Source organism: Manis pentadactyla, chromosome 1, assembly GCF_030020395.1.
Source record: "Manis pentadactyla isolate mManPen7 chromosome 1, mManPen7.hap1, whole genome shotgun sequence".
Taxonomy (NCBI): Eukaryota; Metazoa; Chordata; class Mammalia; order Pholidota; family Manidae; genus Manis; species Manis pentadactyla.
This window is the reverse complement of record NC_080019.1, coordinates 184,223,933-184,251,199: the sequence shown is the minus strand read 5'-3', so window position 1 is coordinate 184,251,199 and position 27,267 is coordinate 184,223,933. Positions and strand designations below refer to the sequence as shown.

The 27,267-nt window shown below is 42.1% G+C and overlaps 1 protein-coding gene across 3 annotated transcripts in view; it reads left to right on the top strand.

Annotated features, from left to right (window-relative positions):
- Positions 1-12,023: 12,023 nt before the first annotated feature.
- The window catches only part of TIAM1 (TIAM Rac1 associated GEF 1), a 130,003-nt gene continuing 114,759 nt past the window's right edge, over positions 12,024-27,267 (top strand). For all 3 annotated transcript variants that reach the window (XM_057503988.1, XM_057503987.1, XM_057503985.1), the window contains exons 1-2: positions 12,024-12,160; positions 20,317-21,286. In XM_057503988.1, the coding sequence (XP_057359971.1) occupies positions 20,327-21,286 (960 nt within the window). In that variant the 5' untranslated portion in view covers positions 12,024-12,160; positions 20,317-20,326. The remainder of the gene's footprint in view (positions 12,161-20,316; positions 21,287-27,267) is intronic.

Below are 27,267 nucleotides of genomic sequence, written 5' to 3'. Positions count from 1 at the left end.
GGAGAAAAGTGTTGAAAAAATCTTGGAAGATCAGAGCTTTGCCAAGTTTTCCAGTGAAACACTCCAACATAAAAAGAGAAGTAACTTCAAGCCACTCCATGTGCCATTTTATTTTTGGAGAAAGATGAGTATTTCATCTTAGAAAATCATACACATTTAAAATTGTATTCCTTTATCAGTCTTTCCCAACTCCCCTGTTCTAAGCTCATGAGTAAACCTTTGAGTCAAACTGACTCTTCAGCAAACTGGCTCTTCACTCCTGTGGCTCTTCTGTCTGCTGGCTGTGCCAGGGCGTTGGCCCGTCAGTGCCCAGAGCAGGGATGGAAGTGGGGGCATTCTCCAAGGACATTTAATACATCTCGACTGTGCATTGGTTTGGTTTTGCGGTGATGAATGCATCAATTGGTTTGGGCAGGAGGGAGGTATTAGTGATGGCGACTAAGGGCAGAGAGATCTGATTTAGAAGTATAGGAAAAGAACAGGCAGGGTAGGTAGAGAAGGTACTTCAGGGACCTTGGAGGAAGAAAATAGGAAGGAGGAGAAGGTGGGAAAAAAGGAAACTGATGTGCATGAAGTCCCAACTAAATCCCAAGGAAGAGTGTTTTCACATCCATTGGCTTGCTTAATCCCCATGACAAACCTGCAAGGCAGATTGCCTCTATGCAGGTGGAGGAAGTGGTCCATGGGGATGGCAGGTGTCTGGCTCAAGGTCACGGGGGCATTAGGTGGCAGGTGAAGGCTAGATCTGACTGAACTCAAAGTCTGTGTTACATGTACAAATTGTGCTGTCTTGTGGAAGGAGTCATCACTGTGGAGAGTTTCCACCCTCAATGGTGTGTCAGAGTTGAACTCTTAAGGGGCTAACCCTCTGGAGGGGTCCAGAAGGAGGTTAGAGGGAGATTTGTGTGAGATTTCTGTAGATGAGAGTGTGGAAGGAAGTGAAGAAGCTTGTGAGACAGGAGAGTGTTCCACACGGAGACTTAGGGAGAAGGCTGGGGACAGACCCTCCCGTAGGGGAGAGAGGGACGTCTGAGGAGTGTTAGGAGAGGAACCGCTTTTGGAAGGGGGCCCGTCGGATTTCAGATGCTCAAACGAAGCTACGGCCATGTGAACTCCTAAGCTCCTTTGTCACCCATGACTTTCTGGATTTGAAGCTGGCCAGAGAGAGAGGATTTCTTCCAGAAGATGAAACCTTTTCTGCCCATCTATGAGGACCAAAGTTTTGTTCAAAAATATTTTTTCAGTGGTTTTTCTCCATGTGTTGTTATTAGCCTTTATTCTTGCAGACTGCATAGCTGATCTTTCTTGGCTATTTATCCTGGCTGGGTCTGAGATTACCCACACTGAAGAATGCAATGGTTGGAAACGTGTTTTTACTTATTGCATCTTGGCCAGTCATTGTACCGTCTTGTGGTGGGTGGGATGAGGAGGTTGCACAACTGAGTCTTTCCCTCTCATATCATTTTCTACATATGGCATTGTTTTATTAACAGTTCGTGAAGGGATATTGATTACTATCTTGATTGCAAGAACACTGTTGTGGCCCCTAGGGAGAGTTAGTGCTATCAGCAGATAATTTCAGAGCAGCCTAACGTTTTCAGCCTGTGTCTACAGACCTGATCTCCTAAAAGGTGATATTGCTGAAGATTCTGGGCAACACTGTATTGATATTGCTGCACAGTAAGGCTAAGATGTAGGTAAAATTTAGATTCTATGGATGAGGAAACTGAGGAATTTGTCAAGTAGGCTCTAAAACAAATACTAACAATGGAATTGGGATAGATTTTTTTCTTCTTCTTTTTCTCTTTTTTTTTTTTTTTCCCCATGCATGATCTTTATCTCTGCTGCTAGGTGGAGAGATCTCTTGCAGCTTGCAGACCGCTCTTGTCAACCCTGTCCGTGGAAGACACAGTAAGCCTATCTTAGGAAGGATGGAGTGGCACAGTACAGATAGTAGGGGGAAGAAGGAGTAAGTAGTGGTGGTGGTTTTGTTCAAGCTGGGGCCATGTGGCCAGAGGAGACACTCCTCTGAATATTCCACCTGGCTATCTTCCCTTCTTTTTTTTTACTTTCCAGATCAGCTTTCTATGTCCTAAAGCAGTGGTCATCCATGTCAGATGGACGTGTGAGATAATTTCATTAGGGTGTGGGAAGGATATTTCAGCATTTGTACTCCTTTCTATCTTGCATGTTTAAATTTCTGTGTATTTCTGTTCAGTTCAAATGCATTATACACATTAGAAACATACACAGCAATTTTAAATGTGCATAATTTGAACTACAGCCCATGTATGTAATTTATACGTTAATTAAGTAAGCGATGACACACACCCGTGCTGTTGTGGGTGGGCATGCTCAGCACTATTTCATTGAATGGAGATGCCCATAAAACCGTTTGCACACTAGTGCCCTGGACAGGAGTGTGCTCATTAACTCATAGAAGGCAGGCCCCAGGCTGTTTCACTTGCTTTGTGTGTGGTCTCATAGATACTCCTTGGCAGGGAATGACAAGATTTTTAAGTTAGTTGCTGTCATACAAGAAACAGATTTGCTTTGTGATCTTATGTATCGGTTTTTCTACATGGGAACTTTGATGTATCACTGTTTCAGAATCATTCCCATGGCTTCCCAGGAACTGGCTTTATGCTGAAAGAGGCTGATTATCCTCTTATGACTTCAGGGAGGGGCCTGTATGCTTTTTTTTTTCTCCCTCTGCTTCTGAAAATCCAGTCTGTATCGACTTCATGTGCTTTTTATTTCCCTCTCAATTTGTAACTCATCCAGGATGAATGTTGGTCATTAGTCAGCCAAAGAGATCTTGTACCAGTGTTAAAGTAAGATTCTTACATTTCTGGGGCCCAGTTCAGTGGCACTTTTTTGCCTTAATTCATATGTGCATATTTGCAGGAAAAAGAATGCCCAGCAGAGGGAATCTCATAGGGGTTCCCTTTAAGATAGTTACAGGTTTTGACTTAAGCCAAGTTCAATAAACCTGGATTTCTTTTCAAGTATAGAGAACATAGAAACTTCCAGACCATCCTTGTAGTTTTAGAGAGAATGTATGGTCAGGAAGGTTGGATTGAGTTACTTATGGCCCCTAGTTAGTCCATGACTGTCTGCATGGCCATGTGCCCCACTGCCAGCTTCTCTGCCGCAGTCACGTAACCAGAGTAAAGCCTGAGATGTGCTTGGTGTCCACAGCTACCTGCTTGTCACTTTATTCACTCACGGAAAGGTGATGTGCTTGACTTCACGTGCTACATTTGTTTGAAGTGGCGCTTAGGTGCACGTATTTACACATTGCAGATGCATTTCACTATGATTTTACAGCTTTGGAACATCAGCCATGTAGTTGATCTTATTTAAGTGACAAACCCAATCCAAATGAGGGAGGAGCAGAGGGGGATGTCCTGTGGACCTACAAACTTTGGGGGGGCTAGACTCAAATCTGACTTACATTTTAAGTTTATGGCACCAAACCTGAGGCATCATATTTTTATTTTTGTGTTAGATTATCAATGCAATTTAATCCATTATTACAGGTATTGACAATCAATAGAAGATACAGTTAAAATAATGTTTTAAACTGGCCTCTTACAGGTCATCTGAGGTTTTGTGTGTGTGACTTTTTTCCTCATCCCCAAGTTCTTTGATTATACAATGGAATTAGCCAGTGTTTGTGTCTCCACTTTGGTATCCTTCCTGATCTAAGCTTTTTGGAGGGGAATCTTTCTTTCCTGTGTTGCTATGCTAGTATATTCCATGCCTGGCTCCTTTATGCTGAGGCCTTGTGTGGAAGGGACACCAAATTTCCAGTAGGGTCCCTGCAAATGAATTCCCTCCTCTCCAGGAAGACTGTTGAATGGCATGCTCCCTTTGACCTCATGGTGGAAGGTGTTACTGTCATCTTCCATTCTGGTCAGCTACCAAACCTTAGAGGCAACTCTTCCTTCATTTTCTCCCTCCCTCCTCATTTCTCACAGGTAACTCTGTGGCCACCAAGTCCTGGTGACTCCACCTGCCTTTCTGACCACTCCAAGGCTTTAACTGCCCCAGTCTAGGCCACCTTCTCTCCTACTGCCTGATAGGTTGGTTTCAACAAAACTGCCCCTCTGTCCCAGCTACCCAGCCAGGGCGGGAAGAGGACATCTGATCCCATAACTGCTCATAAAATCCCATCACATCCTAGGTGACACACAGTGAAGTCCATGTACTTCTTGTATGCTCAGCCCCAGCCCATCTTGAGCATCATCACCTCCAGCCCCTCTTTTTGTGCGCGTACATGCGCCTTCCCACAACAGTTTCATTCTTCAAAGCCTTTGCTCTTTTCTTGGCATGTTCTGCCCCCACCCTTTTTTTTGCAATCTCCCCCAATCCCTGTTCATTTGCTCCCATCCTCTCAAGCTAATCCAAATCCTATTCAGGACCAGCTTCAGCTGATAGCGTCGCCTGGCAGAATTAGTCTGTTTTCTTCCCTTCTCACTCCTAATAGAGCTGAATTTGCCTGCACAGCCCTGTCTCAGAGTGTGAAAGTGTCCACCCTTTTCCTGGATTATGGGCATCATCAGGAAATGGTCTCTTTCCTCATCCCAAACATACAGTAGGTACTCAATAAATATTGGTTGAGTTGAACTCAACTGGTAACAGTAAAATTCTTCTGTAGATACTCTTTTACCCAAACAATTTCCAAGCAGTTTTAGATAGTCTAACACAGGTTTGAACTTCACAGGTCCACTTATATGTGGGTTCTTTTGAATGAATACATTGGAAAATTTTTTGGAGATTTTGACAATTTAAAAAAATATTCTTTCTCTAGCTTACTTTATTATAAGCTATGGTGTACAATACAAATAAACATATAAAGTATGTGTTAATCAGCTGTTTAAGTTATTGGTAAGGTTTCTGGTTAGTGGTAGGCTATTAGTAGTTAAGTTTTTGGGGAGTCAAAAGTTATATGAAGGTTTTTTACAGTGTGTGTGTGGGGGGTCAGTGCCCCTAACCTGCATATTGTTCAAAGGTCAACTGTATTTAAAAATTTGTTTTTGTATGCCGATTTCATAAGATGGTATCAGTTATAAGGCACACCACTATTTTATATACCACTAACAAAGAAAGACAATGGTGCCAGTTAAACCATACTGCATCATTGTGATTGTAAGATATATTCAATTTCAGGGATGTTCAAAGTGAAAAATGGGTTTCTTCAAATCAGTGAGGTAAAGGACTGTTTGACCTCCTAGAGCTTGTAGTCTTCCTTGTACAACTACAAAATGGTTTGAAGTGGTTTGCAAATAGGAAATTGAGGTCATTTTTAAAGGTTTTTTTTTAAATTTCATTTTAAAATGAGGAGAGAGTAAAGAAACATTTGGGGCTGAGTACCCAGGGAGTGACTTGGGACAGTAGGTCTGTGAGACATTGTTCTGTCATCCTCTCCTACGAGTGAGCCATAGTCTCTTTTTCAAAAGATGGGGACTTACAGGTAAAGAATCCACCCTATTTTGAAAATCCTTGGGAGGAAGTCCTTTAAAAAATTTAACAAATCATTTTTATTTGACTTCAGAGTGGAAGATTCTTTGCTGCACTGAAATATTTTACTTAGTCTTTGATTATAATCCCATGTTACAAGATCAATGTTCCTAATACCCTGTACTATGCAGGACCCACTACAGCTTTACTTATTGTGTAGGGCAGCTGTGTTTTCCAACTATCACACTTGCTTATGGACTTTTGGTTACTTAATGAAGTTGCTAATCAAATATTCACATACATGTACATACTTCATATTTCTAGCTTCTCTTCCTTCATCTCCATCCTGGGGATCTGGAGTAACAAACTCTGTCTTGAATCATTTTCTCTGAGAGAATTTAGCTGTCTCATATATGCCTTATGCCAACACAGGTCCCCCAGTGGCAGGCATGGAGCCAAGGAGGCAGTAGCAGGTCCTGGGGGTAGCGTTTCCTTCTGTTAGGCACCCGATGGTCAGAGCGTGAGGGACCAGCAGAGTGGGCTTGGACTCTCCAGCCCGGTGACCTCGCCAGAGGGCTTGTGAGATTTTCTCTTCCCTGTGTGACAAAGGCAGTTCCAGCCCTCATTGCTGGCAGGCGCGGTTGCCACACCAGCCGCATCCTGGGGCGCTCCTCCCTGATGCACAGGCGGCCCTCCCCTCCCTGTGGGAAAGGCCGCTCCAGGCAGGGAACCATGCCTTACATGTAGGCGAAGGGAATGAAGTAGCCAGGATGGCCACATCCCACTCTGCTTCTGGATGGACAAACGGGAACCCCTTGACATCCTGACTATTTTGGGCTGAAAGACTTACTCAGGGATGCACAGCAAGAGAGCAGGTGAAGGGCGAGGCCAGGCTGTAGGGGTTGGAGGCTGTCACAGAAATTCCCAGTTGTATCTTCATATTTTTGGATCACATGGGCAGGCCTTGAGGAGGTCTTGCAGGCAGACAGTAGCTACCCAGTCTGAGAGTCCCTACTCTCAACTGCTCACACCAGACCGTGTCCTTTGGAAACCAGACTCTACTATCTCAGTTCTGTTTCAAGGAATGAGATGTATATAACTATAAACCCCCAGGCTTGGGAAGGCAGAAAGAATTAGGACCAAATTCCCTTCCTGAAGCTTTAGTTTTCAATGGGGAAAGAGCAGCCCTAACCCACCACCCACCTGCCCCAATATCTTGGGAAATGAGGCTCCTTCCTGCACCTGGTGAGGCTTCTACAGCCCACATGGGGATGGAGACAGGTCTGCTTAATTAAGGAGAGAGACCTGGGTGACTCAGTTTTGGAAAATTTGTTTGAAATCTCTTCTCAACCAAGGCACTCTGAGGTGTTTTTGAGAAGATTGTTCAGGTGCACTGTGTAAGGATCCTACCCTGTGTTGTGTTTACCAGAAGGTATGGTGGCACCTTCAACAGGGTGGCATTGCCTGTCACAGTCCTCTGAGGGGCAGCCAGAAGAGACCTTGCTGTTAAGCCACAACATGGTAAAATACTGAAGGACGGATTTCAGCATTGGAAGTAAACTGCAGCCAGCTTCATTTCCATTTTCTTGGGGAGCCAAACGTGCATTCTCTGTTACAGTGACACAGGGTGTGCCTTTTCGATGGGCCTCGAAATTGAGAATTTAGTAGCCAGGAGCCCAGAGCTGAGCTCATGTATCACTCGGTCACTATTTTTGGAATGTTGGGGGGATTCCCAAGGGTTCAGTAGCTTCTTAGTGGGACTGATGCTGCTTAGATTTTTGAGAAATTGCGTGATCCTTGTGGTCTGTCCTGAAAAAGTTACTAAGTCCATTTCAGTAAGCCAGGGCCCCCCTTGAGTCCTTGCTGGGCCAGGCTGTGGGGATATTTGGGAGATCTGACGGCCAGCTGTGTAACAGACCTATGGGACTGGCGATTTGCAGACACCCGTGGACGGAGCTGGGAGGGCCCTCGGCTTCGTGGTGAGGGCTCTGATGTTGGGGTTGTATACATTGGCAGTTGCTATGGTCTGGCTGTAGTTGCAAGACAATAAACACCAAGAACCGAGGGAAACTTAGAAGAGTGTTTTGGCCTAAAGCCACTAACACAGTACCAGATGAATAGCAAGCATTCCATAAATGGTAGATCTCCCTGTGCTGAGGTAGAACATGCTACTTCACTTTGAAATACACTGAGTTTACTCTTAAGAAATTTGGTAATGTTTGTCCCAGCTGAATCCGATGGTTATTGGTATTGCCGAAGACTCACTGTTCTAAAATTAAAGTTATTTTAGTAGGAATTTCTCGATTTAGAGCTGGCTTATAAACAGTGATGCGATGAACTGTTTCCTCACTTAGTATCTCGGGATACATTTGGGTCTACTGGGAAGTAATTGCTCAAAACTAGGACAGTCTTTGGATATGGCCCCTTTTAGGGATTTTGTTTGGCTAATTTGGGTATCTGTTTTGCTTGCCTTAAAAACATGGTTGTGCTAAAACTGTGTCATCCATGTTTTATGAGCTAGCATTTGGAGACTGTATCATAGCTCATTTATCTGGGCTGCAGTGAGAACTCTGGTCCTGTGCTAGGGCCCTCAGTGGTCCTGAAGTTCACCTGGGAGGGAGGTGGAGCACCTCTTTTTTGTGCAGGAGTCTCAGTTTTTACACAAGGCAGACAGGCTCACTCTTGTGGAACCCTCCTTTCTGTCAGATGGGTGTGGCCATCTGGTAGATGGCCCAGCTGTACTTGGGCACAGTGGGCCACCAAGCCATATCTGAAGCTTTCTGCCCCTCAGCTGTGGTCTGGCACTTGGTGGAGAGCAAATAGTGATCAAGGAGAATTTCCTGGAAGGTGTGCAACCTCTCTACTTCAGCAGTATCATACCTCTTCAGAACATTTGTTGCTGAGTTGCGATTTTTTTTTTTTTACCATTTATTAGGAAGAAACACCCATATGAAATTTGTTACCGAGTCCATGGGGAAGGATATGGTCCAGAACATGCTTATTGTATCAGAGTGGCCTCAAAGGACCATCAGTGGAAATTCCTGTCTGATCTTAATACCAAGAACATTTGTCCTCCTTCTGAGCAATTGATCAGGGCATTGTGAATTTTACAGCTGCATATTTTTGCAATTTGAGTTGGCTGTTACAAAGCTTACTGTTAAACTGAGCCAGTTGGGTGTCTCAGGAGGGTACCATATAGTTAACCTGTATTCTTTCCCTTTGTCTTAACCTTTGGGTTTCTTTTACTTTTCCAATAGTAATTTCTTCTATTCTAGTTTACATTATGGATCTTTATGAAGTCACTATTGAATACTTTATCAAATAAAATAGTGGTTAAGAAAATGATCCATGAATTTTCTTTAACCTTAATTTCTGAACCATTTAAAATTTTCCACTGCTCCAGATCCATCCTCTGTCCATCCGTCCACCCTGTACTGATTTTTGGACTAAATGTGAATACTATACTAAAAACTAAATCCTTTGGTGATTATTACATAGAAAATAAATATTCAGGATTCTGACTTGTTCGGGATTTTGATCCAAGACCTCTCCACACAACACCCCCTTTAAGGTTCAAAGTAAGGCGAAACTTCCTGGTTCTCAACAATTCACTAATTATGGAACATTTTGGGGCACTAAATCATGATGGATAGAATAAGAGTTAACATTCTTATGTGTCATTTTATAATTCATTGTGTTTCAGGTTGATTCTCTTATTTCTGTCTTTTAACAACCTTTTCAAGTAGATGTCAAATAAGGTAGATAATACTCTATCCTTATTTTTCCTGTTGAGTTTCTGAATGGATAATTTACTTGCCCAAGACCACATAAGTTAGTAAGTAAAAGAACCTGGTACATGAGCTTGGTTGGGTATTTTGAAGGCATGTAAAATACTCTATTCTCTATGTACTTTGATTCCTAGAACTTGGAAGGACTTCAAAATGATAGGATGCCCCTTAAGAGTGTTTTTTGAAGGTGAAAAGAAGTTCTGGTCTGGCAGACTTCTTAGGAAAAGCCAATGGATTATCTGCCATGGACACAATATTTCTGACAGTTGTCATATTTTCACCTTCCATCAGACTGTAATGATGAAGCGGTGAGACTTCTCAGCACTATTTTGTTTGCAGGTATTTGAAGCCTAAGATTAGTTTTGGTAATTCCTTCCCTGCCACTGGTATACACATTTCCCAGTGAAAACTGGTTGTTTGACATTTGATGGAGAAATTGACTGAGTTGTGGGTGAATCAGAATGAGACTGAAAAATTGGGTACATTCAGCATTCACCTGACTAGGGATCATATTGTAATGTAAGCAGGCCAACTGGTACTGCCAGATTCATCAGCATGGTTTGTATGTGTATGTGAGCCATGTCAAATTGAGTAGATCACATCTTCTAGCTGGATTAATTAATTCCCTTATTGTCCCACAACAAATTTAAGGTGACTGTGTCATCCAGTTTATTGCATAGACCCAGTTTCAGTGAGTTAGGTATCATGTTTTAAGGAAGCCCACATAGTAGCAACCCTTCTAAAGCATATTCCTTATGGTTTGCAAATGTTAAATAATAATAATAGCTAACAGTTTTTGAGAACTGACCAAGGGGTGGGCACTAAGCCAGTGATGTGACATAGATGATCCCATTTAATCCTCATAACAACCCAATAGTTTAGGGACTTACTTTGGCTCAAACCACACAGGTAAGTGGCGAAGCCAAGATCTGACATGATGCATGCAGTAGGCCACCAAGGTCCAATTCCCAACACCAAGCTTGGTGCATAATTGCCTCCCTTTGAAATTGAATTCTTTGCAGCTCTTGAAGAAAACATGGAGTAACAGTAATTCCCAAGTTGCCAAGGCATAGTCACAAGGTCAAGGTCAGTTAACCAACTATAGACAAAATAAGTACTTCTGAGCCCCCTGCAACCTTAGCATATTTGCTGATTGTAAACAAACAAATGTAGGGTTCTTCATTAGCTCCACAGCTAAGGTCAAAGGTCAACCTTTTCTTCCACCACCGTAAGAAAAAAATTTTACCAAATACAACTCAGTTTTGTTTTCCCACATGTTTTGTAAATAGTGCCTTGTAACTTTCACCTCTTCTCCATAGTAGTTTTTCTGTTGGGCGATTAGAAGAATATAGAGACAAATTTTAGTTTTGGTAGATGGAATATGTACTTCTTAAAAAAATGTTTTTAAAAAAACCATTAATAGCCACTCTTGTGCAGGTGGAAGGAGAGCCGCCCGCAGGCCTGTTTGCCAGCAAGAATCCAGCCTTGCAAATTATTGGCAGCTGGCGTGTAATGAGTCCATTTCAATATAAATGGGATGTTGCTTATTAATTTCTGCCAGTTCCTAAGCAAATCAGGAACTGCTTTGAAAATGTGAAAATTTGCAGAGAGCAGCTTAAGGAAAGGAGAGCGAACAGGATAGTAATGGGGGAATTATGGAAAGGGCATGCATTGTAGGGTAATAATGGGGTATTGCTGAGAACTCGTGCTTCTTTGCAAGCATGAGTCACCAACTTTACGGTTAAATGGCACACTTTCCAAGTTAAGGAAGAACCAACTCTGCTTATTGTTCTGTTCTCCGTGGATGTGTACATTTCTTACTTTACCGCCTCTGTATGGTCACCTTCCACAAAATAGGCAACTTTCTCCATGTTCCTGCTCAAGTGTTTGTCATGTCACGTTCCACCTTGCTGAACTGCCAGCAGTGGGTGGGGGCCGTGGCCCGCGCACAGAGGAATGGACAGTAGGAGAGCAGGAAGGTACAGCCACCCCGAGGAACCCTCAGGCCTTTCTCCTTTCCTAGTATTTGCACTCCCATCTCTAGAGGACTGGCTTTTTGTTCCTGCTGTTGGTCCTTAAAAACAAAAAACAAAAAACAAAACCCCCACAACAAACACCATTAAGACTGCTTGTTCTTGTAGCTCTCTTTGTCAGTTAACCTTCTGTGTTAAATAATAGTTTGCGTATTTTGCCTACATTCTTTCCTGTGAATGTTTCCATGAGTTTCCTTTGAATTTGATGTTTGCCAGATTAAGAAAACACATATATGATGAGAAGGTCTATGTGTTTATTTTGGCCTTTTTTATTGTCTTCTAACAATTTCTTCAACTTCTGTTATAAGTATAGCTCTACTTTGGGAATAACCAAGACCCCCTTGCTTCATTTATCTCTGTTTGTTGAGGCCTTTTGAAAATTAAGAGAGAACAGAACCATGGAAATGATTCTGCAGTAACCTCTTTCTATCATCTGATACCTTAATCTACAGAGACAGGTTAAAATGATACAAGAGTTTGTAAGGCTATTTGTTACCATAATTATAAATATGCTTGTATTTATTTATTTAGCTGATTATGTGTGTCACTTTATACCTGTAGCTAAATGTTGCACTGATGTGGGATGGTGTTTTCACACAAAATAAATGCTGGAGAATTGACGAAAATGAGCTCGGCAGAAAAGGCCGATTTCCTGAGTTCTGGCTGACCGTTTCTCTTTTTCCTTCTTCCCCAGGGTTTTGGCGCATTCTCATAGACTCAGATGAGTCCGTGATGGTCTCCCTGAGGCGCAGGTGCTGATATATTTCCCAAGTCCCAGTCACTCTTTATCCTGACACCACTTGCAATCTCGATATCTAAATGCCACTGCGCTCCTGTGGCAAGTTGGGCTGGGAACCAGTGTTGCCTTGTAAGGTAGGTCTGTCTTTGTGTATTTAAGCCTGCATATGTCTGCATGAATGAATGGAAACGCTTCAGAGCTGGTGGGGACAGACACATTTTAGTATAATTGGAATTGCTGCATTGTATGTAACTCATGAGAAAAAGAATTTGGAATCAGTTCTTTAGATGACGGTTACACCCATCCAGCAATTCAAAAGCATTAGCATTAAAGTAAAAAAAGAAAGAAAAAGCCAGTGCTTATGAAATATTTCCTCCACCTGTGAACTGCCCTCAGGATCTTTTAAATTTACTCCTGAGCTTCACCATCTTTATATTGGATTATGTTTGAAAAAGGCAAACCTCGCTTAAAAATCTTACTTGAAAACAATGATGTATTTTGTTTCTGGTTTGTATAATCTTTAAAAAGCAAACTAAATGCAGTAAAATAATAATCTCTCTAATCAAAGATCATCCTTTATTTGTTGCAAAACTTTCCTGTTTAATCTCGTGTTGGGGTATTTGCTAGTGACTTGGCAAAACACTTTTCATGGGTTTGTAAAGATTTAACCAAAACTTTCAGAACTTTGTCTCAGTTTAATCATAGCTCTCAACCTCCCCCCAAACCCTGTCTTCAAGCTCAGCCTCCAGTAGGGAAAAAGCAGGCTTGAAATCAAGACCTCCCACTAGAGTCTAATTTTAAATTTGCAATCTGTTGTCTTGTGAGTTTTGCTCCAAATTTAACTTAGAAATAAATACATTTCATCCTTTCTCCTGCAGCTTTGGAGGTCTGTTTTCAAGTCATAGAAGGGTAATCATTATGTTTATTTTAATAAGTTTTTAAATACCTCAGGGAAGTGAAAAAATTACATTATTAATAATTATAATTTTCATACATCATTAAATGCCTCCTGCTTGGATTTCACAGTGTCCTTACCAGTGACAGAGAAATCTTGCTTTAATAGTCAACTTTTGAGTTGAAGATAATATGAATTGGGTCATCTTGGGCCCACTGAAGAGCTCTAACAATTTATATATTTGAAGTACTCTTGGTATAAGGCAGTCTGGGTGATATGAGCATTCCTGATGAGAACAGTTGTGTTAAGATGTTAGTATATTTAGGTGACCAAGAGAATGATGAGTAAGGCATGGTCCCTGCCACGGGAGATCATAATAAAGTGGGAAGGGGGTGCATACAAAGTGAGACAAGTGTGTCAGTGTGCAAATAACCATGCCCCAGACACCATGTGAAAGGTCAGAGTGCATTTGGAACTTAGAGAAAGAGTAATCCAATTCAGTTTTTTCCTTTTCTTAGGTAATTTTCCCGGGCCATCTGTTTTGAGTTTGGGTTTGGTGGTGTTCTGTTGTAGCTGTCAGCAGTGTACCCACATCCTTACTCTCTTCAATTCTCCACAAAACCCAGGGACTTAAAACATGTTAACATGTTTTATTCATTTTTCTTTCCTTAAGATGAATTACAGGTTTAGTGTAGAAACTTAAGCAAATTCAAAAAAAAATTGTAATTGTTAAAAATGAAAATTACTCATAACTACTCTATCCAGAATAGTTGCTTTTGAAATTTTCATGCAGGTCTTGTGTATGTGTTTCTACAAAAGGTAGAATATTATTAATATTCTTAGAGAAAAATTTAACGTGCTATAAGCCCTACCTTGGATGTACATCTCAAATGTAAGTTTTTATTTCCTGAGAATAAGAAGAATTTTCCTTCACAGCTCTCTGACCCTAATAGTAGAATTATCTTTTTTACTATCTGCTCCTGAGCAGGGCAAGCCCTGGCAGGCTGACCCTCAAGGCTGAGCTTTGATGTATGGGACTTTCCTGTTTTTCAGCTATAGGGTGGGGCATTCTGCTATTTATTTGGCGTTACTGCTTGAACTTCTGGTCTCATCTAGGCAATTGGACATCCTGAACCATGGAAACATTATTATAACCTCCTTAGTCCTCAAGGTGATGAAGTTATTTCTAGTCTCCCTCATCTCTTCTCGTTCTTTTCCTCTGAACAGTCTGAAGTTATAGGAGTATTTTTCTTCTCTCTGGGCAGAGACCTTGACCATGAGGTGGTTTCTATTAACTGGAATATTTTCTCATGTAGTGCAGAGAAAACACCAGTGTGATTTAAAAAAAGTAGCTACATGTTTTATCTTGGATCATACAGGTTTTGCCTTTCTTTGTTTCTGTTTCTCTACTCATGGATAACAGTTGACATTCCTAATGATCTTGCTTAGATAGTGCAGGCAGTTAGGTTTTTCACTTATTTCAAGAGTGTTTGCCTTTACTCGGGAGCACAGTTATCATAGCTGCTTTCAGAGTCTTTGATATTTTCAATACCTGGGTCACTTTAGGTTTGACATCTACTGATGGTCTTTTTCTTTGAGAACTGGCTAGATTTTCCTGGTTCTTTGGAATGCATTGTGGACAGTTTGAGTATTATGTTGGTAGAGTCCAGGTCCTGTTAAAATCATCTGGACAGTGTTGAATTTTCTTTTTTGCTGTTATAGCAGGCAGTCAACCAGCTAGGTTCAGACTGCAGGTTCTGTTTACCTATCAGTAGGTGGTAGCTCCAATATCAGTTCAAAGGCTTTGCTGTGCTGCTTTAGGTTTATCACACATATGTGCCCCTTGGGAGTTAGTCTGGGCGGTGGGCTGTGGTTCATACCATAATGCAGTTCTCAAAGCCTTTGCTGTCTTGCTTTGGGTCAGGCCAGGCAAGTGCATCTGAAGGGTACGCCTGAGACTTGTGTAGATTGCCCAGCATTAGAGGATTTGCTTCTCTAGCGTTTTTCTCTGAAACCCCCTTCACTCTGGCTCTCAGGGACCACTCTTGGTTTGTTTGGCCAGAATGGCAGGACGAGTCTTGGGAGTTTTTGCTGCTTGTGCTGTAGGCACCCTGGATGTTCACCCTCTGTGCAAAGCTGGGAGAGAAAGTAGAGTGATAAGAACTTAAAAGGCAAACTTACTCTTGTGTGAGTGGCTTTTGCAGGTTTTGACTTCCTTCCCCAATCTGCCTGCTTTTGCTTAGTCTTTAGAATCCTCAGACAGTTGTTTTTTCCTTTGCTCCAGGGTTTTTAGTTTTTATCTATGGGGTAAGATCAGCCGTAGTGCCATTCTCCATCTTGGCTGGTACCAGATGTTAGCAATTCAGTTTTGTTCATTAAGACAGAAGCTCTATTCCTAGTTCATCAACTCAACCTGTCTATTTAACCTCACTTTGGACCATTGGTCTGTGTTTGCTTTGTATTTCTGACAATATGATGCTCAATGATGCTCAATATTTGCTTACCTTTTATTGCCTAATTTGAAATTGTTTTAGATGGTCTTGAGCTATAAAAGGGGATTCAAAAACATTTCATTTTGCAGAACCCTCACTTTTAAACAAAAATTTCCTTTAACTAGAATATTCCAGTTAAGCTTAGTTTATTTTAACTTCTAATTTTGAAATAACAATAGATTCAAGGAAATCTTGAATCTATACCCAAGAAGTCTACCCTTCACCAAGTTTCCCCTAGTGGTTGCCTCTTACATAATTATGATAAACTACCAAAGCCAGGAATTTGGTATTTTTCCAATGTGTGTGTATAGTTTTTCATCATTTTATCACATACATGGTTTATAGGCTAATCTGTTAAAAGCAGTCCCTGAGAAAATGACCCCCTACCTGATATATATATGAAACACCTTAATGACTGTGTGTATTTATTGATAAAGTTCCCTGAGATGCCTTTTAACTCTCTCACTGTGTATTTAATTTGATGGGTTGAAAGGAAGTTACTATGATTACTTGAAAAGTTTAACTCATCACTTTAAAAGAGAGGTCATGGTGTTGGGAAGAATGGAAAAGTCCCCCTCCCTCTAGGGTCCTTGATCTCTGGCCCTGAAAATCTCTTTATTTTTCTGACCCCGTGCTACTTTCAGATGACCCCCTGCCTGTCATGCCACTGTGTCTCCTTTGTCCCCATTTTCTCTGGATCATCTTCAGCTGAGCAGTTCTACACTGTCCACTCTGACAATGGGGAGAGGTCTCCTCCTAACTCCAAACCCCTTTCCTGACCCTCTGCAGGGAGAGGTCCAAAAAGATGAGGAAGATAAGAATTATAGCAAGAATTGAGTGGAATGAGACAGGGCAAGGCCTTAACTCTTTGCTCAGGTAATTGGGGGTTGGGGAGCACAGCAGACCAGGGCAAGCTGAGCCTCTGAACTCAAGTTCATGGATCAGCGTGATCCCAAACTGGTGGTCTGGAATGAGAGACCTGCACAGGTCTGCAGGTGTAGAGGACCCACAGAGCTGCGGGCATATTGAAAACCAGTGTGTCCTGTAGGCACTGTGTTAGGAGAGGCTAGCATATTTAAGACTGATGGCATGTTTTCTCATTACCACCTTGTGCTCATGTTCTTAAATTCACACTGTGGTAAAGTTCACACCTACGTTTTATTGTAGTATGAATTTCTAAATTCTAGATTAAGGTTCATCTTTTCATTCTTTCATTCACTCATTCATTCATTCAGTATTTTTCTTCTGAGTACCTACTACGTTTCAGGCAGTGTTCTAGGCCCCGAGGATATAGCAGTAAACAAGACAAGTGAAATTGTCAGTCCTCCAGAAGCTTAGAGTCTAGTGAGGAAAGGATAGAGAATAAAGATTGGTAAATGAAATACATTGTTCACTAGATTTGTGATAAATGCTAAGGAGGAAAGCAAAAGGAGGGACAAGAAATGTTGAGCTTTATGAGACGGGTTGTCATTTTGGATAGAGATGCCAAGAAAGGCCTCTGAGAAGGCAACATTTGAGTCAAGATCTGAATGAACTGAAGAGAGTGGGCCAAGATGGAGGAAGGTGTGCAGGCAGATGGAAGAACATGTGCAAAGGCCTTGGGGCAGGACTGGGAGGCCAGAACTTAGATCTTTGACAGGAAAGAATGAGAAGCCAGACTTGAGGTTGAAATGCTTAGAGTTGTTTTTAGGCTGAAATCTTGCCTACTGCCACCTCTTCAATACCCTTCTCATTAACTAACCCTTGACAGTACAGGTTATGTGAAACTAGAAACATTCCCCATAAGTAAGTCATAGTTTAATGAGTTTAGAACTGGTAACACTGTCCAGCTTGAGACTGACTACCTTTATTCTGAGGCTTTTCTTTTCAATTTCTTCCCCAGTTTTTGCATTTCAGCCTGTCCTCTCCTCCCCCTTAACCTGTCCTCTTTTACTTAGCATTAGAGGTGTGATGATTATGTTAGTATTGATTCTTCAGCTTTTACTTTTGTTACTAAAACACATAAATACTTATTGACTCCTTATCAGGTGTAGAACACTTTTAGTCTCTGTAGAGGCTACGAAAAAAGTGAAAGCCACTTTCTGCCCCTAAAGTTGCTTCCAGGCTTCATAGGAACAGACAAAACCTGGGTGAAATCTTTACCAGGTTTTTCAATTTGAAATAAAAATACATGATAAGGGTTATTAAGTAGGAGAGAACAGAGAGAAATGAAGATGATGGAGGGAGCTGGAATTTTACATTGTGCATGAAAAGAATTAGAACTTAACAATTCACCAATGTTCTGGGTGTTGCCTGTGGGGCTGGGGTTGTCCCTGAAAGGGGGGGTTGTGTCTGTTGTATGCAACAGGCAATTTTAATTGTTCATACTTGTATATTTCAGAGTCCCCACGTGGGCTTTCACAGACCCCACGTGGGCTCTCATGGGTCTCACCAACCTTTCAGGAAAAGCTTTCAAATTAAAGGATATTTCAACAGTCCCTAGAAATATATTTTTCTTAGCTTCAGTTGCTTCAAACTTCCTGCTGACCCTGCTTAGGTCATCCCCTGAGATTTTTCTCTTGGTAGGATTTAGGAGATTTGGCATTCATCTCCTATGCCTTCTTTCCTACCTTGGCTAGCTAAAAAGAATCTTGCTACTAAAAATGCTATTAATATAACAGACCCGTCAGTGTGATGTGTGGAGTGCTGTAATTCTTGAAGGTTGGGGCTGTTTCCTTTAGGAAACCTCTTCTGAGGCTTTTAACTTGATTAGTTTTCTGTTGGCAGAAGAAATTTCAGGCCTAGTCAGAAATTTGTTGTTGAGAATATGTCTGGCAATTTATATTTGCAAACTTTTCATGTATGTGGCAGAAGAGGCTACATCCTAGCATATTTGAGGTGACAGTTTTGCTTTTCTTCCACTCAATTTCTTTCACCATAACTCTCTTTTTTTTAATGTGAAATCTATGTGATTCTTGAAATGAGACTGTAGTTAACACTTGTTCTAAGCCTTTTGTTATTTATTAGCAAAACATAGAGACACCCTGACATACGCAGGTATCTTAATGTATACTTAAAAACAAGAACTTGAAGAAATTGCTCATGGCTTTTGGCCTTAGTGTTACTGAAATGCCTATTTGTTTATTTCACATTTTTAAAAATGTAGTGCATGATAGTCTTAGGAATATAGATAGCATAAATGGTCAGCGTGGACAGTTGATTCCTCCCTTTTCCATCTGCTGAGTTGAGTTTTTATCTTTTACCCTGGTTCTTAAAAGATGCCAGCCAGACAGGCGTAAACTTATTGCTTTGAAATATACTTGCTGCCAGTAACAGGGAGATTCCCTTCCCTGGGAAGTTCCCTCTGAGAATCACATGTGTGACCTGGTAGGGAATATTCTGGTATGGGAACAACTTAACATCTGGTGTCTGAATGAGTTACCTCTGAACTCACTGTAATATGAAATGGAGTTTTCCCTTCCTGTTGCCACAAATTTCATTTCAGAAAAAATATGCTTGTGAGAGAGTTTAAGCAATGTTTTATGTTGAACAGTGGGATTATAGAATAATTCCTGGATCAATGTGATAGGTGTATTACAGTCTAGGACATTTCAAACTCTTTGTGTTGGCAACAACAATAAATTCATGCCGTGTTTCCCTCTGGTGCCTTTCACTTTTTTTGTTTATTGTGTACTTTCCCTGACTAGAATATCAGTGTACTTGAGAGCAGGAATATGTCTCTTTCATTCATTGCTGTATCTCTGGCTTCTAGAACATGGTAGGTACTCAGTATATAGTTTTTGAATGAGTGATTATGTAGGTGGTTGAAAGAATTAACTCTGGCACATGCCCAGCTACTCTATTTCTCTTCTTTCCTTTCTGGCTGCCTTCATATGTGTATCTTAAATGTATACAGTTTGAATGGTATAGAAAAACCTTGTTGCAGAAGAAGAATAGGCTAAGTAGAGTCACAATTGTCTAGCCTCTATTTTTCTCTATGTCCTTAGGTCATCAGGTCAGTGAGAGACACTGGAACAATGTTAATTTTTTTAAGGAGGGACTTGAATTAACTTGGGTTGGCCCAAGAAGCTGAAGCACATTTAGTAGTGTCATAATATGAATTTCTGTTTGCAGGGCACTCTGTACCAGATTAATGTTCTCAGGTTGGATTTACTCCCAGAAATAAACCCATTAGTCTGCTGCTAAGCAGAGAGGGGGTTTTCTATTTTGTTTTGCCCATGTACCTCCCCACCCCCCCACTTCCACTGCCTCCAAAAAAACAATAATCAAGGTTTTCAGATGCTATGGAATTAAAGGTAAAAGCTCTTTTTCTTTTTGACTTTGATTTAGTAGGCGTTGTTGATTGGACTTACATCTTGAGATTTTCCATCTTTGATTTTGTAGATGGAATCCAATGAGGCAGGGAGGCCATGGGGAGGGAGGGAGGGAGGTTACCAAATGCACCTGTGCCTTTCACTTTGTTTTTTTTGAAACACATATAATTTCAAATAGAAAGTTATTCATTTGGCTGACACTTTGGTTTGTTCTTTTAGAGTTTTCAATTTATATGGATAGGAGTGGAACTTTAAATGTATAAGTATTGAGTCCAGTAAGAAAGACATGGTTTGGCAGCCCTAAGAAAGTAACACGGCAGCTTGCCTGGTGGGCAGCTACCCTTGGGGCAAAGACAAGTCTAATTCTCTAAATATATTATTTAGGCTCTTATTTCATGTCTCAGGATGGGTAGTCTCAGTAGATGATGTTCGTTCTCACCTGCTGCTGTGTGAGAGTCGGGGTAAGTACCTGCCAGCTCTGTTACAGGCCGAGCTGCCTGCCCTCCCCCATGCTGAGCTCTTTCTGTTAAACTGCCAGTGCCCATCGGTGACTCAATTATCCCCTCCTTTTCTTTCCCCCTTTGCTACAGACCATAAACCATGGGAAACGCAGAAAGTCAAAATGTAGAGCATGAGTTTTATGGAGAAAAGCATGCCAGCCTGGGGCGCAAGCACACCTCACGCTCACTGCGCCTGTCGCACAAGGCGCGGCGCACGAGGCACGCGTCCTCGGGGAAGGTGATCCACAGGAACTCCGAGGTGAGCACCCGGTCCAGCAGCACGCCCAGCATCCCCCAGTCCCTGGCCGAAAATGGCCTGGAGCCCTTCTCCCAGGAAGGCACCCTCGAGGACTTCGGGAGCCCCATCTGGGTGGACCGAGTGGATATGGGCCTGAGACCTGTGTCTTACACCGATTCTTCCGTCACTCCCAGCGTGGACAGCAGCATCGTCCTCACAGCCGCCTCTGTGCCGAGCATGCCAGACTCGGAGGAGAGCAGGCTTTACGGGGATGACGCTACATACTTGGCTGAGAAAAGCAGGAGGCAGCATCCCTATACATCCAATGGGCCCGCTTTCATGGAGACGGCGAGCTTTAAGAAGAAACGCTCCAAATCTGCAGACATCTGGCGCGAGGACAGCCTGGAATTCTCACTCTCTGATCTGAGCCAAGAACATTTAACAAGCAACGAAGAAATCTTGGGTTCCGAAGAGAAAGACTGCGAGGAGGCTCGGGGAATGGAAACCCGAGCGAGTCCGCGGCAGCTCAGCACCTGTCAGCGTGCCAATTCTCTGGGTGACTTGTATGCTCAGAAAAACTCTGGGGTGACAGCAAATGGGGGGCCGCGGAGCAAATTTACAGGCTATTGTCGGAATCTGGTGTCTGATATTCCTGATCTTGCAAACCATAAGATGCCACCAGCTGCTGCTGAAGAGTCTCTTCCGTACAGTAATTACAACACACTTCCCTGTAGGAAATCTCACTGTCTTTCGGAAGGTGCCACCAACCCACAGATTAGCCATAGCAACAGCATGCAAGGCAGAAGAGCAAAAACAACTCAGGTAAAGTGGTTGGCTGAAATAAGTCTGTTTCAGTGTTTTGCAAGTAATGCATGACTTTAAGTGCATGATTATTTTTTGCTCTTAAAAGATTCCCACCTCTTAGTCGGCCCTTACCCTGTGTTCCTGCTGGCTGCGGCAGCTGGCACTTCTTTCCCTGAGGATTTTTCTGCTTCACCCCTCTTACAGTTCTGTGCTTAAGGGGTGGGATTAAGGAAAGTGTGTGTGTGAGTGAGCGATGTGAGAGGAGTGGGAATAAAGCTGGTAGGTTCGTGCTGGGAAACTGCCAGTCCATCTGAGGTCCGCCACAGCATCTTGCTTATTCTCAGCTTCCTGTGTAATGTGGTCCTTTCCGCGGACAGATGGGCATCGTGGGTTGTGGACTTTTGGAGCTTATTTCTTCAGTGCCGCGGGTGGGAAGAGGTTAGTTGGGAGCCTGTTAGAGGAGGCATTCTCAGTTCAGGGTGGGCACTGGTCATTTGTCAGCCTCTCTGGGAGGTTGGCAGGCTTACTGCCTTACCAGGAGCCATTTCAATTTCCTGTTCCTTGCGATGCTGGCCAGTGCCGTCTCTGGGGGGAGGTGTAGCAGAAGAAATAACATGGGTGGGTTCCAGTTCCTCCTTGACAGCCAACTAGTTATTTGACCTTGGGCAAACCCTGACTTCTAGTTGCACCTCTGAAAAATGGGAGTAAAGATACTCAACTTGCCTCCCTCAGGGTCTGGGGTATGAAAGCATGGGTGTGAAAACATTTCTCCAAGATTTAAAAAGGATAACATGTTGCCTTAATTGGTAATGATAATTACCAGAAGGGGAGGAACCTGTCAAGCAATCCTGCGTGCCTTGTCCCTTTACTGGTCCCGCTGCTCTCTGTAGTGGAGTTCTGGGAGTCCTGGCTTGTGTTGAGCATGGGTTGGTGGTCTGTGGGATGGTACTTTAGCTCAGAAATCCTGATGGGAGCCCATTTGCCTTGAAAGGCATGTCAGCCGCCAGGGGGGCCAGGTGAACACCACTGCGGTCAGCGGGTGCACTCTGACCTGGGCAGTGGGGGGATGGTGCCAGACCTTCTGGCCTTGCTCTGCTACAAGTTAGGCATTTTTAGGTTAAGTTCTCTCAGAAAGGGCCTCTAAATACAATGGACAGATGGGCGAGAGAGGTCAAAGAAAATTGCCATTAGACTGTGTTCTTGCTGGAGAGCAGATTTTTTTTTTTTAATTTTCAAGTCTCAGGTTTCTAATTTTATTTTGGAATTTTAAAGTCTCATGTGTGAGTCATCTGGGGATACTCATTTTTTTTAAGCACTCTAGATTTCTGTATTAGAAAAATCAACATTTTCTATATATTCTTCTAGGTATATATAGGTTAAAGGAGTCTGTTTGATCCCCCACCCAACCTTTTCTTAACAATGTTAGTTGTAAAAAAAATTTTTTTAATGTTTAATTGTAAAAATACACATAAATATAGTACAGTTCAGTGGCATTAAGTACATTCACATTGTTAGGCAACCATCGCCACCATCTATCTCCACAATGCTTTCCTCTTGCAAAACTGAAACTCTGTCCCCATTAAACAACTGGTTCCCCCAGCCCCTGGCCACCACCATTCTGTTTTCTGCCTCTGTGAAGCTGAATACTCTAGGTACCACCTATAAGGAGAATCATACTGTATTTGTCTTTTTTGTGCCTGGCTTATTTGAGCTAGCATAATATCCTCAAGGTTCATCCACATTGTAGCAGGTGTCAGAATATCCATCTTCTTTCAGGCTGAATACTATTTCACATACGTGTGTACCACAATTTTTTTTTATCCATTCATCTGTTGGAGAGCAAGTTTTGCTGATGGTGTCCAAGCCAGGCATCCTGACTCCAGATCTTTATATCTGGGTGACTTTGGGCAAAATTGTCAGTTTTCTCAATGCCTTAATTTCTTCACCTGTCAAGTGGGGATAATAATAAGGCCTTTTGAGAAAATGGAATGAAGTGGCATGTGAAGTGCAGGGCTGGGGACTTTGGAAGCAGCCAGTAAGGGGGAATTGGTTAGTTGTTGTCAGGTTCCTTATTATTAGGGTTCTTTGAGTTGAAAATCAGGGTAGTTTGATGTTTACATCAAAATCTTGTGTCTTAAAAACAAAGTTGTTTGACTCTGTGGTCCAAAGCTTGCATCTAGATGCACTACCTGAATTTTTAGCCATCTCTGTTCTGAAGCAAGGTTGTAATGATGGAAATGGTGGAATAACCCCCCATGGTCCCTCTGTCTACCCTGCGAAGGCTGCTCCTCTCCTGTCATTTTGATAGGTTGGGACACAGGTCAGATAGGTGACCTATTAAAGGGCCACCTGAAGGGCACTGAAGGCTCTGTTTTTTTTTTTTTTTTTTTTTTATTGAAGGGTAGTTGACACACAGTATTACATTACATTAGTTTCAGGTGTACAACACAGTGATTCAACATTTATATACATGATAATTCTAGGTACCAGCTATCACCATACCAAGTTGTTACAATGTTTTGACTATATTCCTTATGCTATACATTACATCCCGGTTACTTATTTATTTTACAATTGGAAGTGTGTATATATATATTTTTTTTTTTGTGAGGGCATCTCTCATATTTATTGATCAAATGGTTGTTAACAATAAAATTCTGTATAGGGGGGTCAATGCTCAATGCACAATCATTAATCCATCCCAAGCCTAATTTCCGTCAGTCTCCAATCTTCTGATGCATAATGAACAAGTTCTTACATGGAGTACAAATTCTTACATAGTGAATAAGTTACATGGTGAACAGTGCAAGGGCAGTCATCACAGAAGCTTTCGGTTTTGTTCATGCATTATGAACTATAAATAGTCAGTTCAAATATGAATATTCATTTGATTTTTAAACTTGATTTATATGTGGATACCACATTTCTCTATTATTATTATTTTTAATAAAATGCTGAAGTGGTAGGTAGATACGAGATATAGGTAGAAAACAGAGTTTAGTGTTGTAAGAGAGCAAATGTAGATGATCAGGTGTGTGCCTGTAGACTATGTGTTAATCTGAGCTAGACGAGGGCAATAAACATCCATGTATGCAGAAGATTTCTCTCAGAACATGAGGGGGGAGGTTCTAAGCCTCACCTCTGCTGCTCCCCATTTTCTCACCAGATGGCCCCCTGCGACTGTGCCTGTCTTAGGTTGTTCCTCCCTTGAGGAATCTTACCCGTCTCTGGCTAACCAGTCATCTTCCGGGGCCATACAGGGAAATGTAAAGTTGGTAAGTGAGAGAGAAGCCTTATTGTTTGAAAAGGTTAGCTTTTTACTTCTTTGCATATTTATGCCCTGTGACTTCTATGCCCAGCATTTGTCTTGAGGTGTCTTTACCACTTGGAAGAATTATGATACTTGGTAAATTCGACATGTGGCACGAGTTCTATTTAAAGGTTGTGATTAGGTAGGAAGAAGAAAAGCTATAGAAGTAGCAGGCAGAAGAAAACCTGGGAAGATTATTTCTTTGACATATCTTCTTGTAGAGTAACTTTAGCATGGATAGGTTTTAAACTACTAATTAAATTGTGCACACACATTAACATAATAGGAATATAGTTACATAACCAAAGCATACCTGTAATTACCAGCCATCTCCAGTGAAACCAAGAAAACCAGTTAGGCACCTTAGGCATTTGTGAAAACTTATCTATGATATGGTGGATATTGTCCAACTGAACTTTGAACAGTCTGAGAGAATTCAGATAAATTAGAACAACCCATTCCTGGGGACTGTTCACATCCCATATGTTCTTTTAACAGTAAATAGTCTGTGGTTGTAAGATTTTGGAGTGCTACAGTTTGCACTTCTCCTAATTCTTGGTTGAGTTCCAACAGTATAGATCCAGTCCAATTTGTTGTTTTACTGTATGCACAGGCCAGCTTAGATATCTCCTTCCTCATTCCCATGGCAAGTCCAGGAGCTGGTAGGATGAGTGCATCTACAGCTGTAGCAGTGCATGGATCTTTGTTGGGGTTTTTTTTTTTTTTTTTTTTTTTTGCTGATCATCTTCTGTCATGAGTCTTCCCAAGAGTGCTGATGTTGGAAGTTCTTTTTCATATCGTATCTTAGTTCATTTTCGGGGTAGCCAAATTAGGCTTTGATCCTCTGTATAAACACAAACAGACCCTTTGCCTACACTTTTATATGCCCTTTATATCATTGTGTAGAACTCATTGGAGGTCACCACACAGGAACTGCTTTTTTTTATCATTAATCTACACTTACATGACGAATACTTTGTTTACTAGGCTCTCCCCTATACCAGGTCCCCCCTATATACTCCTTTACAGTCACTGTCCATCAGCGTCGAAGACTCTGTTTTGAAGACATCATCAGGACTGATTCCAAGAGATGGTCTGCTGGCCTTTGGAATTGAGAGATGGGTGTATTGAGACAGGCTGCTGATAAAGGAGCATCACCTGCCACTGTCCCTCTCCCCTGCAACGATGCTTAGGTAGCACGTAGTCTCTGTAAGAGTGGCGCCTGGCTGTCTTTGGGCTCCATATCTCCATGTGTCCAGCACTGGGGACAGCTGGGACTCTCCTTCACCCACTGCCCCACTGGTTGTGGTGGGAGCGTTTGAGTCTGGCTGACCCCACGCAGGAGAGGGGCAGAGCAGTTCTCTCCTTCAGAGCCACTACAGAGCTCTTGCATGTAATTTTTAGATGAAATTTCCTTTCTTTGGCTTGTCACCTTCTAAAATTGTTAATATGGAAGTGAGATCATCTAAGTGTGGTGTCTCATAAAGTCTCAGCTTAGGCAGCTTCATATAATGCAAAGTGCAACAGACTACGAATGCTAAGAGGTACATTTACATCCTGACTTGCTCCTTCCTGACCCATGACCTTGGGCGGGTCCCTTCATCTTGTGCGCACTGTGGGTTCCCTCTCCCGCCAGGGTGAAGTGACATCAGCTTCCGAGAGGGCTGTTAGGAGAGCCGAATGGGATACCATGCATGGACGCCTTTTGCAGAGTCTATAAAACGAACGTTAGTATTATTTTCATATTGACTTTATATGTTGAGTGAGAATCTTTAATGAATTGAAACAAACCCCAGAATTAGGCACAACACTATCCATCCACCCACCCACGCTTCCTAGTCTAAGTTTGGTGTGCTCGTCCAACACGATTTCTTGAGAACCCACTATGTTCCAAACAGTGTATTTTAAGAGGCAGTGGGTGTGGAAGTTTCCCTGAAAAGAATTCTTCTGTTTTTTTTCTGTTGGTAAAAGTTTCTGACCCAGGGGATTTCTTCAGCGAGCTTGGATCATAGCTGTTTGTGTCTCCTCATCTGCCCTGGTGATGTAGTTGAGTCTGTAACTGTCCTGCCAGCAGTGTTACTCCCCAGAAACCCCAGCAAAAGTTTCTGGCAGACATTTGACCCAAGAGCTTGGCCTCTGAGCCTGGGAGGAAATACATTTTATCTGAAACAATGTGAACAACTTTGTTTGATTTGAAAATGATTAAAAAAGAGTTTTTGACCATTCTTCCTCTTTTTGAATGAATTCAGTAGCTGGACGTGTCAAGCATGGAGGCATTGGTGCTCACATTTTAGATTTTAAAAAGCAACACTTACATGCCTGCCACACACCAAGTGCTGAGGGATTATTTGTTTAATTCAATGTATTTGAGTGTGTGTGCGCACCATGCATAAAAGTTTGTGTTGTGAGTCAGTCTGGTGTTCATTTGTTGGGAGTGTTAACCTGAGCTAGTTAAAGCAGAGTACTGGGATTGACTTCTGTAGAAATACAGAGTAGATTGCCGCTTCACTGAAATGATACCTCGTTGGTCTTTTGACCTGGCCTTTGCTCTCTTGGTATGCCCAAGGTTAACAGACAGAGTTGGGGGAGCCTGGTGTCATGCAAACGAGAGGATCTGAGGCCCAGCAGATCTGAGCTTGCAAGTTTGAGGTGCTTATGTAACCTTGATGGTTCTCAGGCCATCTTTAAT